Source organism: Oncorhynchus gorbuscha, linkage group LG14 (assembly GCF_021184085.1).
Source record: "Oncorhynchus gorbuscha isolate QuinsamMale2020 ecotype Even-year linkage group LG14, OgorEven_v1.0, whole genome shotgun sequence".
Taxonomy (NCBI): Eukaryota; Metazoa; Chordata; class Actinopteri; order Salmoniformes; family Salmonidae; genus Oncorhynchus; species Oncorhynchus gorbuscha.
This window is the reverse complement of record NC_060186.1, coordinates 52,809,369-52,823,079: the sequence shown is the minus strand read 5'-3', so window position 1 is coordinate 52,823,079 and position 13,711 is coordinate 52,809,369. Positions and strand designations below refer to the sequence as shown.

At 39.9% G+C, this 13,711-nt stretch overlaps 1 protein-coding gene across 1 annotated transcript; it reads right to left on the bottom strand.

Annotated features, from left to right (window-relative positions):
* Positions 1-8,546: 8,546 nt before the first annotated feature.
* On the bottom strand, positions 8,547-13,669 carry ccdc25 (coiled-coil domain containing 25). Its single transcript, XM_046299333.1, has 8 exons — positions 13,495-13,669; positions 13,063-13,110; positions 12,894-12,933; positions 11,048-11,175; positions 10,826-10,929; positions 9,498-9,700; positions 9,345-9,390; positions 8,547-9,206 (listed from the first exon to the last, which is right to left on the bottom strand). Exons 1-8 carry the CDS (start codon positions 13,517-13,519, stop codon positions 9,177-9,179), a joined length of 624 nt encoding a protein of 207 aa, XP_046155289.1. The 5' UTR covers positions 13,520-13,669; the 3' UTR covers positions 8,547-9,176.
* Positions 13,670-13,711: the final 42 nt, after the last annotated feature.

The following is a 13,711-nucleotide window of genomic DNA, read 5'->3' as shown; positions in this document are numbered from 1 at the left end:
CCAGTTGAAGCTCGCATCCGCTACAAGACCATGGTGCTTGCCTACGGAGCTGTGAGGGGAACGGCACCTCAGTACCTCCAGGCTCTGATCAGGCCCTACACCCAAACAAGGGCACTGCGTTCATCCACCTCTGGCCTGCTCGCCTCCCTACCACTGAGGAAGTACAGCTCCCGCTCAGCCCAGTCAAAACTGTTCGCTGCCCTGGCCCCCCAATGGTGGAACAAACTCCCTCACGACGCCAGGACAGCGGAGTCAATCACCACCTTCCGGAGACACCTGAAACCCCACCTCTTTAAGGAATACCTAGGATAGGTTAAGTAATCCCTCTCACCCCACCCCCCCTAAGTTTTAGATGCACTATTGTTAAGTGACTGTCCCACTGGATGTCATAAGGTGAATGCACCAATTTGTAAGTCGCTCTGGATAAGAGCGTCTGCTAAATGACTTAAATGTAAATGTAATAAAACGGCCAACCGAATCGTTTCTAGTCATCTCTCCTCCTTCCAGGCTTTTTCATCTTTGAACTTATATGGTGATTGGCATCTACATGTTCATAGTATTACCACGACAACCGGCAAAACATTTCATCTTTCAATCACCCACGTGGGTATAACCAGTGAGGGGATAGCACGTGGGTACCTGCTTCTATAAAACAATGAGGAGATGGGAGAGGTAGGACTTGCGAGCAGTGTGGGCGCAATAACTGAATAACATGGATTTCTAAATGTATTTTCCGATGCTCGTGCACGCGACGTGTCCGGTCTGGTCAGCATGTAAGTGTATTAAATACTTGGTTATTCTAGCCACACCCTTATCTAAAGACATGGTAGAGACTAACATGAGATCTTTACTGTACTCTATGAAAAGTTATTTCCAAATATGTATAAAATGTGTTTATCAATGTGTGGAAATGTGAATTGTATAAACATTATGACAGCTCCAGTTGTGTACTATACCAAGTGTCGGGCAAGCTACTCTGCAAATACAGTCTACCATGCTACCAATTACTTCACACTGGAAGAAGTTACGTTATACTAAATCTAAACTAAACTTAACTAAAGTTATTTTTAGAAAATTGTTTACTACATCCAAACTGCTTTGTAAAACCTGAAATTTCATGGACTACAAATTGCAAGAAGAAGATCACTCTGGAGTCAGATGTTAACAGAATGTGTCATTTAACCTATTAAACATAAAAAGGTTTCATGTGAAAATTAAGCAGGTCTGATGCCGAACAATAAATTCAATGTTTTGCCTACTTTACCCATATTATCTTTTCTTTTTGCAAAAAAAGTAGTGTGTAGTTTCAGTAGTTAGCTACACCCATTACATGGCAAAAAAGTTGTTAACTACTGAAAACACATTAACACTTTACTTGACACCCAGCGTCATAACACAGTCAAAACACGGTCATAACTATGTCATAATATGTCAAAGAAGCTGACGTGATACATACAGTGCCTTGCAAAAGTATTCATCCCCTTGGCGTTTTTCCTATTTTGTTGCATTACAATCTGTAATTTAAATTGATTTTTATTTGGATTTCATGTAATGGACTTACACAAAATAGTCCAAATTGGTGAAGTGAAATTTAAAAACTAGCTTTTTTTTAAAGAAATCTACAAAATAAAAAAACAGAACAGTGGTACGTGCATATGTATTCACCCCCTTTGCTATGAAGCCCCTAAATAAGATTTGGTGCAACCAATTACCTTCAGAAGTTACATAATTAGTTAAATAAAGTCCACCTGTGTGCAATCTATGTGTCACATGATCTCAGTATATGTACCTGTTCTGAAAGGCCCCAGAGTGTGCAACACCACTAAGCAAGGGGCACCACCAAGCAAGCAGCACCATGAAGACCAAGGAGCTCTCCAAACAGGTTAGGGACAAAGTTGTGGAGAAGTACAGATCAGGGTTGAGTTATAAAAAAAATATCAGAAACTTTGAACATCCCACAGAGCACTGTTAAATCCATTATTAAAAAATTGAAAGAATATGGCACCATAAAAATACCTGTCAAGAGAGAGCTGCAAAGCTCCACAGTGGAGATTGGAGTATCTGTCCATAGAACCACTTTGAGCCGTACACTCCACAGAGCTGGGTTTTACAGAAGAGTTTCCAGAAAAAAAGTCATTGCTTAAGAGAAAAAAATAAGCAAAAACGTTTAGTGTTTGCCAAAAGGTGTATGAGAGACTGGAAGAAGGGAAGAAGAAGAAGGTACTCTATGGAAGAAGGTACTCTGGTCAGATGAGACTAAAATGGAGCTTTTTGGCCATCGAGGAAAATGCTATGTCTGGCGCAAACCCAACACCTCTCATCACCCCGAGAACCCCATCACCACAGTGAAGCATGGTGGTGGCAGCATCATGTTGTGGGGATGTTTTTCAGGGACTGGGAAACTGGTCAGAATTGAAGGAATGATGGATGGCGCTAAATATAGGGAAATGCTTGAGGGGAACCTGTTTCAGTCTTCCAGAGATTTGAGACTGGGACGGAGGTGGACAGTCCAGCAGGACAATGACGCTAAGCATACTGCTAAAGCAACACTTGAGTGATTTAAGGAGAAACATTTAAATGTCTTGGAATGGCCTAGTAAAAGCCCAGACCTCTTTTGTCTTATTTCTTGTTTGTTTCACAAGAAAACATGTTTTGCATCTTCAAAGAGGTAAGCATGTTGTGTAAATCAAATGATACAACCCCCCCCCAAAAAATATATTTTATTTCCAGCTTGTAAGACAACAAAATAAGAAAAATGTCAAGGGGGGGGTGAATACTTTCGCAAGACACTGTATATTTAGACCTGTTATGACATATATTGCATTATGTTATGGCTGGTTATGACACCTACATAAGAGTGCCAAAACCCACAAAACCTACCACAGATGGTAGTTATTTTATGGCTGGTTATGACACCTACATAAGAGTGTCAAAACCCACAAAACCTACCACACAAGAGAAAACATTCCATTAATGTATCATTTTAATTGCACACAAATTGATGTCAGGCATGCACATACCCCAATTCTCTGTTGCTGATGACTGGGATGAATGCAGGAGCAGATTTCAGGAGCAGGACAAGGTACCCTCTTTTTGACTGATTACTGACATAAGGGCATGTACGTTATAGGCCTATCTGGTTTATGCGATTATGATGGACATAATGCTTCTTGACAGTGTCATAATGTTCATTGTCTTAGTCCAAGTAAAGTGACACAGGATGGTCATAATGCTTCATGAAAATGACATAAAGTAATTTAAAATATGCTGGGGGAAAAACATGACTGTGAGCAGAATTCATTACAACAACCACAAAGGACTTAAGAAACAAACTTTCAAAAGAAAGGAAACTTCTTGGCAGGGAAAAAATACATTTGAATAAATGTTGGTTTTGACACTTATGTTGTGTTGCTGATGCACCTTCATCATTCAGTAGACCTATTGGCAGTTTCAGAAAATACTTTAGGCCGGATTGTGAACGGACTATTAATTGTAGGTCTGCCTTCCTCTGGAGGGGATGCGGTGGGTGGGAATGGTTGAATGGTCTTGTTGATGTTAGGCTGCATATGTCTGTGTGTGTATCTTGTTTGTTTAATTTTGTCTCATCTGAATAAAGAAAGAAATTATATATATAAAAAAGAGAAGCACAGTCCATGTTGTTGTAGGGGAGTGCTCTCTATCAACCCCATGTGAAAGACATATTTCCTTACATCAGAAGGAGGCCTTTCCAAAGACACCACCCCGACTCTGCATTTTACGGCCTTGTTTGCTTTTGTTGGAGGCTTCAGCTGGTCAGGCTGGACACGGGGACCACAGCAGAGCAGGTGGGTCTGTTGGTCAGAGGGTCGGCAGTACATCTCAGTCTGCCCTCCAGAGCCAGACCCTCCATAAGTGGCGGTATGTGGTCCCCCTGCCTCTGTCAGCCACAGGCAGATGTTATAACCAGGACAGGGGTAAAGCATAGCTGAAAGAAGCCACAGTTAGGGAAACTTTCCTCCTCTCTCTCTAAACAGGAAATTACAGGACTGCCTAGCTATAGATGACAATACATCCATAAAGCAGAAATGTTTAGAGTAGGAGTTACAATGGGCCACAAGTTGAAGGCACCATCGTTAGACTAGGTGGTACCCCACTGTGGTAAAGCAGTATACATGTCTGATACATGTTGTACTGCAGGGAAAGGGGATACCTAGTCGTAACTGCCTTGCTCAAGGGCAAAACAACAGATTTTCTTCCACCTAGCCGTCTCTGGGATTCCAACCATCTTTTGGTTACTGGCCCAACACTCTTAACCACTAGGCTACCTGCCACCCTGAATGGGCTGGTTTCCTGGACCCAGAATAAGAGAATCCCCATTGAAAATACTATTTCTGTCCATGAACAGGGTTAATCTGGGTCCGAGAAACCACCAGCCCTAAATCTCAGCCATAAAGCACATAAGCATCTGGCTCAATAGTGTACTGCACCGAAGCAAATTAACAACAATTTGCTCCCACGCTCTCTCTAGTCATTTCCACTCTCCACCCCACTGCTGCACTGTGCTTGGGTTCTGTGAGAATTGGGCTGGGATGAAGCTGAAGCTCTGGCAGGGTCATGGGCTACTGGAGGAGATGATTGCATATTTCCAATAAACACATAACCCTGCCTTCTCCACGTGGAGAGAAGAGGACCATCAGAGGTGGCAGCATTAAGAGGTCATTCTTTCCACAGGACCTTACGTCCTGCCAGCATGGCTGACGCCCTCCTCTGCAGAATAACTCCTTTCTCAGGCTTCCATTAGTGCGTGTGTCATCTCTATGTTGTGTAGGCCAGTTCTTCTGAAATGTACCCTCTTAAATCTACTGTGGGAGAAACAGTCAATTCAGAGCTGTAAAAGCTTTGAAAGAGAGTAAACTGGGCCACCTTCAGGTTTCTGAAGCAAAGGTTATGAGCACCGAGTTCAAAGTTATGGGAAACATAGGGCTTTTTGGCAGGACATTCGCTTGTAAATATAAAATTAAACTATTGTGACAGAGCTGGAAATGATCCCTAGTAGACGCCTGTCTGTATTTGTCCTGGTTCAGTGCTTTAATTTTAGAATGTCACTGCCACACTATTATTTTGAGCAAATTACATACAGCCCACCAAAAAATGTTTTATTTTCCACAATATACAGGCTCCTGACACCAGCTAATTACCCCCCCCCCCCCAATTTTTTTTTTTTTTTTTTTTTTTTAATATATTCTAAAAAATGTACATACTAATTTATGGCAAAACAAGACAAAGGTGTAAAAATAGTGACGCTGAAAAGATAGGCATATAGCTTTGTCTCTGTGAGATCATATTGAAGAAACACTTTGAAAGAAACAAATCTGTAGTCGACATCAAGTTTGATTATAGATCAAATCAATCAATGAATGACAAATTATACCATTTACCATGTCAGAGTGACCAACTCTAGCTTGATATTTAGTCAATTTGAACCTCCGGAAATAAAGCAATAACCTGCCATCTAGTGGTCTTAAAGAAAATGGAATCTCAAAATGTGAAATAAAGCAACAGCAACTATTTTTCAGACTTAGTACAAAGTACATGTTGTTACAATGGGTGTAGCATAAGTTCTTGACTCTGCACTCATAGCTGTAAATCTATGTAGATCTCATTATAAAAATAACTGGGACGTCTTCTCAGTTCTGGAACTGACTCATACGACAGGACTAATAAAACGAGACAAGAATGACAAATTCTGGCTGAACTCTTAATGACTCCCTTGCAAAGGAACAACTGAACTGCCACAGCGGTACCTCTCAAGAAGTACATCTCTTTAGAACAATACAATGCAGGCTACTTCTAATCAGCACTGAAACACGACAGATTCAAAGGAAATCTCTAGCCACCTTAATAATAGGATGTAATAAATTGATCACTAGCCACTTTAAACAATGCCACTTTATTTAATGTTTACATACCCTACATTACTCATCTCATATGTATATATTGTACTCTATACCATCTACTGCATCTTGCCTATGCCGTTCGGCCATCGCTCATCCATATATTTTTTATGTGAAATTGTTAGATTAATTGTTAGATATTACTGCATGGTCAGAACTAGAAGCACAAGCATTTCGCTACACTCGCATTAACATCTGCTAAACATGTGTATGTGACAAATAAAATTGGATTTGATTCCCATTTGTTGTGATAAGAGCAATTTAAACACACATCCAACTGTTAGGTCAGCTATAACTTCAATATCATGCCTTTCTCCAACAGTTCATGTCTTGAAAATGTTTTAAATAAATGCCTCAACCATGAAATAACTTTCATTCAAAAACTTGATTGAAGGTGTATGCAATATTCCAGTCAGATTGAAATCATACTTGCATGTGACAAATATGCATATTCACAGTTAGTTGATGAACACACAGGGTCCTGTAGTTACATACAGTTGAAGTCAGAAGTTTATACACCTTAGCCAAATACATTTAAACTCAGTTTTTCACAATTCCTGACATTTAATCAGAGTAAAACATTCCCTGTCTTAGGTCAGTTAGGATCACCACTTTATTTTAAGAATGTGAAAATGTCAGAATAATATTAGTGAGAATAATTTATTTAAGCTTTTATTTCTTTCATCACATTCCCAGTGGGTCAGAAGTTTACATACATTCAATTAGTATTTTGTAGCATTGCCTTTAAATTGTTAACTTGGGTAAAACATTTCGGGTAGCCTTCCACAAGCTTCCCACAATATGTTGGGTGAATTTTGGCCCATTCCTCCTGACAGAGCTGGTGTAACTGAATCTGGTTTGAAGGCTTCCTTGCTCGCACACGCTTTTTCAGTTCTGCCCACAAATGTTCTATAGGACTGATGTCAGGGCTTGTGATGGCCACTCCAATACCTTGACTTTGTTGTCCATAAGCCATTTTGCCAGAACTTTGGAAGTATGCTTGGGGTCATTGTCCATTTGGAAGATCCATTTGCGACCAAGTTTTAACTTCCTGACTGATGTCTTGAGATGTTGTTTCAATGTATCCACATCATTTTCCTTCTCATGGTGCCATCTATTCTGTGAAGTGCACTAGTCGCTCCTGCAGCAATGCACCCCCACAATATGATGTTGCCACCCCTTTGCTTTACGGTTGGGATGTTCTTCGGCTTGCAAGCCTCCCCCTTTTTCCTCCAAACAAAACGATGATCATTATGGCCAAACAATTCTATTTTTGTTTCATCAGACCAGAGGACATTTCTCCAAAAAGTATGGCTTTTTATTGGCGGTTTTGGAGCAGTGGCTTCTTCCTTGCTGAGCGGCCTTTCAGGTTATGTCGATATAGGACTCGTTTTACTGTGGATATCGATACTTTTGTACTTGTTTCCTCCAGCATCTTCACAAGGTCCTTTTCTGTTGTTCTGGGATTGATTTGCACTTTTCGCACCAAAGTATATTCATCTCTAGGAGACAGAACGTGTCTCGTTCCTGAGCGGTATGACGGCTGCGTGGTCCCATGGTGTTGATACTTGCGTAATATTGTTTGTACAGGTGAACGTGGTACCGTCAGGCGTTTGGAAATTGCTCCCATGGATGAACCAGACTTGTGGTCTACAATTATTTTTCTGAGTTCTTGGCTGATTTCTTTTGATTTTCCCATGTCAAGCAAAGAGGCACTAAGATAGGCTTTGAAATACATCCACAGATACCTCCAATTGACTCAAATGATGTCAATTAGCCTATCAGAAGCTTCTAAAGCCATGACATATTTTTCTGGAATTTTCCAAGCTGTTAAAGGCAGTCAATTTATTGTATGTAATCTTCTGACCCACTGGAAATGTGATACATTGAATTATAAGTGAAATAATCTGTCTGTAAACAATTGTGTCATGCACAAAGTAGATGTCCTAACCGACTTGCCAAAACTGTAGTTTGTTAACAAGAAATTTGTAGAGTGGTTGAAAAACGAGTTAATGACTCTAGCCTAAAAGTGTATGTAAACTTCCGACTTCAACTGTATGCCATCCTGTCACTGAGAATAACCCACTTTTATTCATGTAGTGGGAAGCAAATCACATGCAGAGTGAAACAAAGGCCTTTTCTTCTGCTTTTCAGTCGTGTGGAGTGAAAATGTTTATGCAGATGTGAAATGAAATGTAAGTCTTCTTGGAGAATTAATTTGGACGCGCTCCTCATACCTTAACCTGCTCCACGCGTTTCAGTCTGTGTGATGTGGACCAGAGGTCAGCCACAGCCTCTTTCCTTTCATACATACACAGCATTGAGAAATGAAGAGATGTCGTGCTTTATACTGAAAATCCAGCATGTTAAAATCCTAGCTCTGATCATGACCCAGGAAAGAGAAACCTGATCCATTACCCTGACAAAAAGCACTTGGAATAGGTAGGGGAGAGAATGGTACCCATATGACTAATAAAGGACCAAGTAGCTCAAACCATTCAAATGTCTCACTCTTCATTAGCAAAGCTATTTCAACATGTTTTCTAAATAATGACCTGGGCAATTACTCTACCTTCTGGGCAGTTCAATTTAAAACAAAAACGGAACTTTGCATGGATAAACAAGGGGAATTTTATTAATAACGTCAGCGCTCTTTCGGCTATTACAAAGAAACATTCAAGATAAAAAAACTTACTTTGCATGGCCTCATGGGGATACATTTACTAGACTCTAGTCTCTGGACAGGACAAAGTCTGCACCATCGGCCAGGTAAATTATAATAGATGTAAAGTACATATTCATTTCACCCATAGCTAGACATACTGGTCAGGAGATCATATATTCATTCATATCATTAGGTCAACATGCACCAATACTGAATTAGATCATAGAGCGTGTAAGGAATAGCAGTCCCAAGACTAAATCCTTGACAGCACTTGTCTGAGGAATCTGGAATTGCCGTTACCCTCGTCAGTCAAGCAGAGGATGTAAAAGTACAAGATACCAATGATGTTTGAATTTTTCCTTTGAAATTCAAGAAGCGTAGGGAAAACAAGCAGTTCACTATGGTCCTGAAATTGTGCATAATTGGCACGAGTACTGTTCCAAAAATACAGTAGCAAGTTTATCGATCTATACACACAATGTCAAAGCACTGTCCGGTATAACAGTGTGTATAACAGTGCAATCCAACAATGTTACATTTCAGGGGATGGTGTTTCTCCGATGTCCCAGATTCTCTTTTTACATGAAGTCATCCGAATCATTTCCATCCTGAAAAAGACTCCATTATCCATTTCTGACATACTGAATGGTCGTATTGCAACAACAGTCATATAAACGATTAACAGGCCAGTCTATTTCTGAAAGAAACAGATTATAACTCTGTTCGGATTTTGTTAATCAACTCACCTCATTTGTTGTCATATTGTCACTCGTCATCAGCGAAGAATAACTTCTGTTTAGGAACAATTACAGTGTAAGTTCATATCATTCACAGAAGTGACACGTGGTGTTTTGGGATGCCAGTCGAACATAGATGATGCAGCTAGGGAGATAACTTACTTGAGCTCCTCCAGCTCTCTTTTCTTTTTTATGTCATCTTTCTCTTTCTTTTTCAGATCTTGTATCTGGGCCTTCTTCTCGTTTCTCTCCTCCCTGTCTCGAGACTCTTTCTCTGCTGCTAGATCAGGGTATCGCTCGTCCTTTGTTTTCTCCACCCTGTTCACTATCTCATTGACCTTTTTCTCTACTGCCACGACCTTCACCTACAAAACAGTTGACAAAACAGGTCTCAATGATTGTTTTATAGAAATGACCAAAACCTCACAATACGGTGCAGTGTTGGATTTGGCTGGTCTGCTAAAACCATTGACAACTACATGCCGTTTTCAAAGGATTGTTAAATAAATGTTATAACCATTTGGTTTTAATGTCATCACCTCTTGAAGAGCATAGTCAGAACTACACATGTCCAATTATTCCACATTTAGCTTTATAATTAGACGTATACAGCATGTATACAGCATCCCTTTCATGAACAGTAAACATAAATTGACAATATATTTTTAGATATGCGAGGGTAGTCTATCCATTTGGCATGTAGCTAGCTACAACATGTGTCATTTAGCTTGCTTCATCAGAGATTAGGCTTTTGGAAAGAGCTTGACATCGGCAAATCCTCGTCCTGGTAAAGTTCAGTCGGACTACTGTCATCACCACTGAAAGTTAGCTTGTTAACTAGCCATATTGATGTGATCTGTTATTAGCTGGCTAGACAATTTGACATGGTCCATCAATCGATGTAGCCAATCATGTCTGTCAGCAGCAATTGTGATTTAACCCTCTTTAAAACAATGTTGAAGAGAATAATTTGTATGTGTCCTGCTGCTTGACAGGCAGAGCACACAAATGAACCTAAACCACACATACCTGTCAGGTATAGTTCACTTTAATCTAATTAATGGAGGACAATATTGAGAGATATCGTGAGTCTACCCTCAGGTATCTGAAATTACATGATCAATTGATGTTTACTGATCATGAAAACATGCAGTTACTTGCTGTATAACTCTGATGACAGAGCTAAATGTGGAATAATTGGACATTTGTAGGTCTGACAATGCTCTTCAAGAGGGGATGATATTAAAACCAAATAGTTCACATTTATTTAACAATCCCTTGAAAACGACACGCAGTTATCAATGGTGTTAGCAGAGCTGGGGGTCTCCTTGCAACCCAGCAGACAAATCCAACGCTCTGCACCTAATTGTGAAATTTTATTGATAACAACCTTAGAAACAAAGAACATATGAACAATACAAGATGAGACACATATAAAAGTGACAGATCTGAAAGTAACACAGATTCATTATGCCAGAAAGATCACTGACCTCCTTGTGTCGATGGAAACCTATTTGGCCTACATCCATGTCTCCTGTTTTCTTTAGGTTAGCCCATGGTGTGTAGACAACATTGATGTTGTTCATTTTACAACCTGTTAAAGAGTAATTAAGAGTTAAAAGGCTATCACCAAGTTTCCTGGAAATGCTTGTGATATTGTATTAACTACTCTGTTATTTGTATCAAACTCAACAGGAAACTCAATGTATTACCTTGGATGCTGTTGTTTTTCACAAGCTGTGCACAGTCAATCAAGACTTCCTTGGGAATATCCTCTATTGTCAGTCCCTTAGGCATTCGCAGGTACACATGGGCAGAGGAGAGTTTATCCACATGAAACCTGTTTATCCACATGATAGAATTATTATAACAGCCTTAAGGCACACATACTAAAATAATCAATGCCATACAGTACCAGTCAAAAGTTTGGACACACCTACTCATTCAAGAATTTCTTTATTTTTAATTTTTTTTTCTACATTTTAGAATAATAGTGAAGACATCAAAAGTATGAAATAACACATATGGAATCATGAAGTAACCATAAAAGTGTGAAACAAATTAAAATAATTGTTCAATTTGAAATTCTTCAAAGTAGCCACCCTTTGCCTTGATGACAGCTTTGCACACTCTTGGCATTCTCTTAACCAGCTTCATGAGGTAGTCATCTGGAATGCATTTGAATTAACAAGCGCGCCTTGTTGAAAGTTAATTTGTGGAATTTATTTCATTCTTAATGCGTCTGAGCCAATCAGTTGTGTTGTGACAAGGTAGGGGAGGTATACAGAAGATAGCCCTATTTGGTAAAAGACCAAGTCCATATCATGGCAAGAACTGCTCAAATAAGCAAAGAGAAACGACGGTGCATCATTACTTTAAGACATGAAGGTTAGTCAATACGGTTTCTTCAAGTGCAGTTGCAAAAACCATCAAGCGCTATGATGAAACTGGCTCTCGTGAGGACCGCCACAGGAAAGGCAGACCCAAAGTTACCTCTGCTGCAGAGGATACGTTCATTCGAGTTACCAGCCTCAGTAATTGCAGCCCAAATAAATGCTTCACAGAGTTCAAATAACAGCACATCTCAACATCAACTGTTCAGAGGGGACTGTGTGAATCAGGCCTTCGTGGTCAAATTGCTGCCAAGAAACCACTACTAAAGGACATGAATAATAAGAAGAGACTTGCTTGAGGCAAAAAACGAGCAATGGACATTAGACCTGTGGAAACTTGTATTTTGGTCTGATGAGTCCAAATTTGAGATTTGTGGTTCCAACTGCCGTGTCTTTGTGAGAAGCAGATTAGGTGAACGGAAGATCTCCACATGGAGCATGGAGGAGGAGGTGGTGCTTTGCTGGTGAAACTGTCAATGATTTATTTAGAATTCAAGGCACACTTAACCAGCATGGCTACCACAGCATTCTGGAGCAGAATGGAAAATGACCCAACACACCTCCAGGCTGTGTAAGGACTATTTGACCAAGTAGGAGAGTGTTGGAGTGCTGCATCAGATGACCCGGCCTCCACAATCTCCCGACCTCAACCCAATTGAGATGGTTTGGGATGAGTTGGACCGCAGCGTGAAGGAAAGCAGCCAACAAGTGCTCAGCATGTGGGAACTCCTTCAAGACTTTTGGATGGAAAAGCATTCCAGGTGAAGCTGGTTGAGAGAATGCCAAGAGTGTGCAAAGTAGTCATCAAGGGAAAGGGTGGCTACTTTTTTGGTTACTACATGATTCCATGTGCGTTATTTCATAGTTTCTGTCTTCACTATTCTTCTACAATGTAGAATATATATATATTTTTTTAAATATATATTTTTTATTTAAATAGAATGAGTAGATGGGTCCAAACGTTTCACTGGTACTGTACATACTACCGCAGCCCTATTAGCTGATATATACTGTACCTTTGCTTAGCTCTAGGTGCCACCATGTGGATATTTTTCAACACTGCATAGACTAATGTATCAGACAAATGTTCAGACTCAATGGTCAAATCCCAATAAGAGGCTCATGGTTTCAGTTATAACCAGAGAGAGATATATGAGTTTCTCACCAAATGTCTTCAGGCCATCCATATTTGATGAGATCTTCATCTAATTGTGAGAAAGAAGCAGACAGTTAGAATTGTGAGAAAGAAGCAGACAGCGGCGGTCTTTAATGCCGCTGACAACATGAATCATGGTTTGTTAGAAAACAACACTTTAAAATGACCAGCTACCTACTTTCATATTTGTCTTTCCCCATGTAGATAGTGTAGGGAGGTGTAACAACTGTACAATAAAAAACAACAAAGCAAATGTTAGTTTTAGTCAGCTATATAAACAAGGCTTTGGGGCTAATAAAACACGAATAATATGATAATTTGCCTAGCTACACATTCCTGTCCATTCTCAGAACAGGACAATAACTCTGCCATCATCCACTCCATATGATTATTATTCCTAATTAAATGCCTAGCTTCATCTGCTGACCTGAATATGTCAACAAACATCCATGACGAATGACAACTCATGATTATATTTGTCAAGAAAGCTTTCTAGCTAGAAATCAAACGTAGCTATCTAACAAAATAATTCAAGAAGATTCTCTAGGCTAGCTAGTTCAGTGCTAACTATGGGCGGGATAGCCAGCTAAAGAAAAGCTCACTTACTCACCGGCACTTGTGAAGTAAAACACCATCTTGCATAAATCGAAGAAACTGTTTTAAACTTTAGAAACAAAATAGGAATGGAGTACTGTACACGCTTTCCAAATGACTAAATGTGCCTCATAACGAGATGACAACTGTGCTGACAGTCAATTTCGCATGGAAAATTGACCCGGAAGTTGGCGGCGGTCACAAACCAACTATTTCCGCTGAGGTCATGCTGC

Bases quoted from the DNA above. Each gene is read 5' to 3' on its own strand.
- ccdc25 (XM_046299333.1), bottom strand. From the start codon at position 13,519: ATGGTGTTTTACTTCACAAGTGCCG. The intron at 10,930-11,047 runs GTAATACATTGA...ACTCTTTAACAG, and splicing joins GAAAAACAACAGCATCCAAG to GTTGTAAAATGAACAACATC. The intron at 9,207-9,344 runs GTGAGTTGATTA...AGTCTTTTTCAG, and splicing joins ACAATATGACAACAAATGAG to GATGGAAATGATTCGGATGA.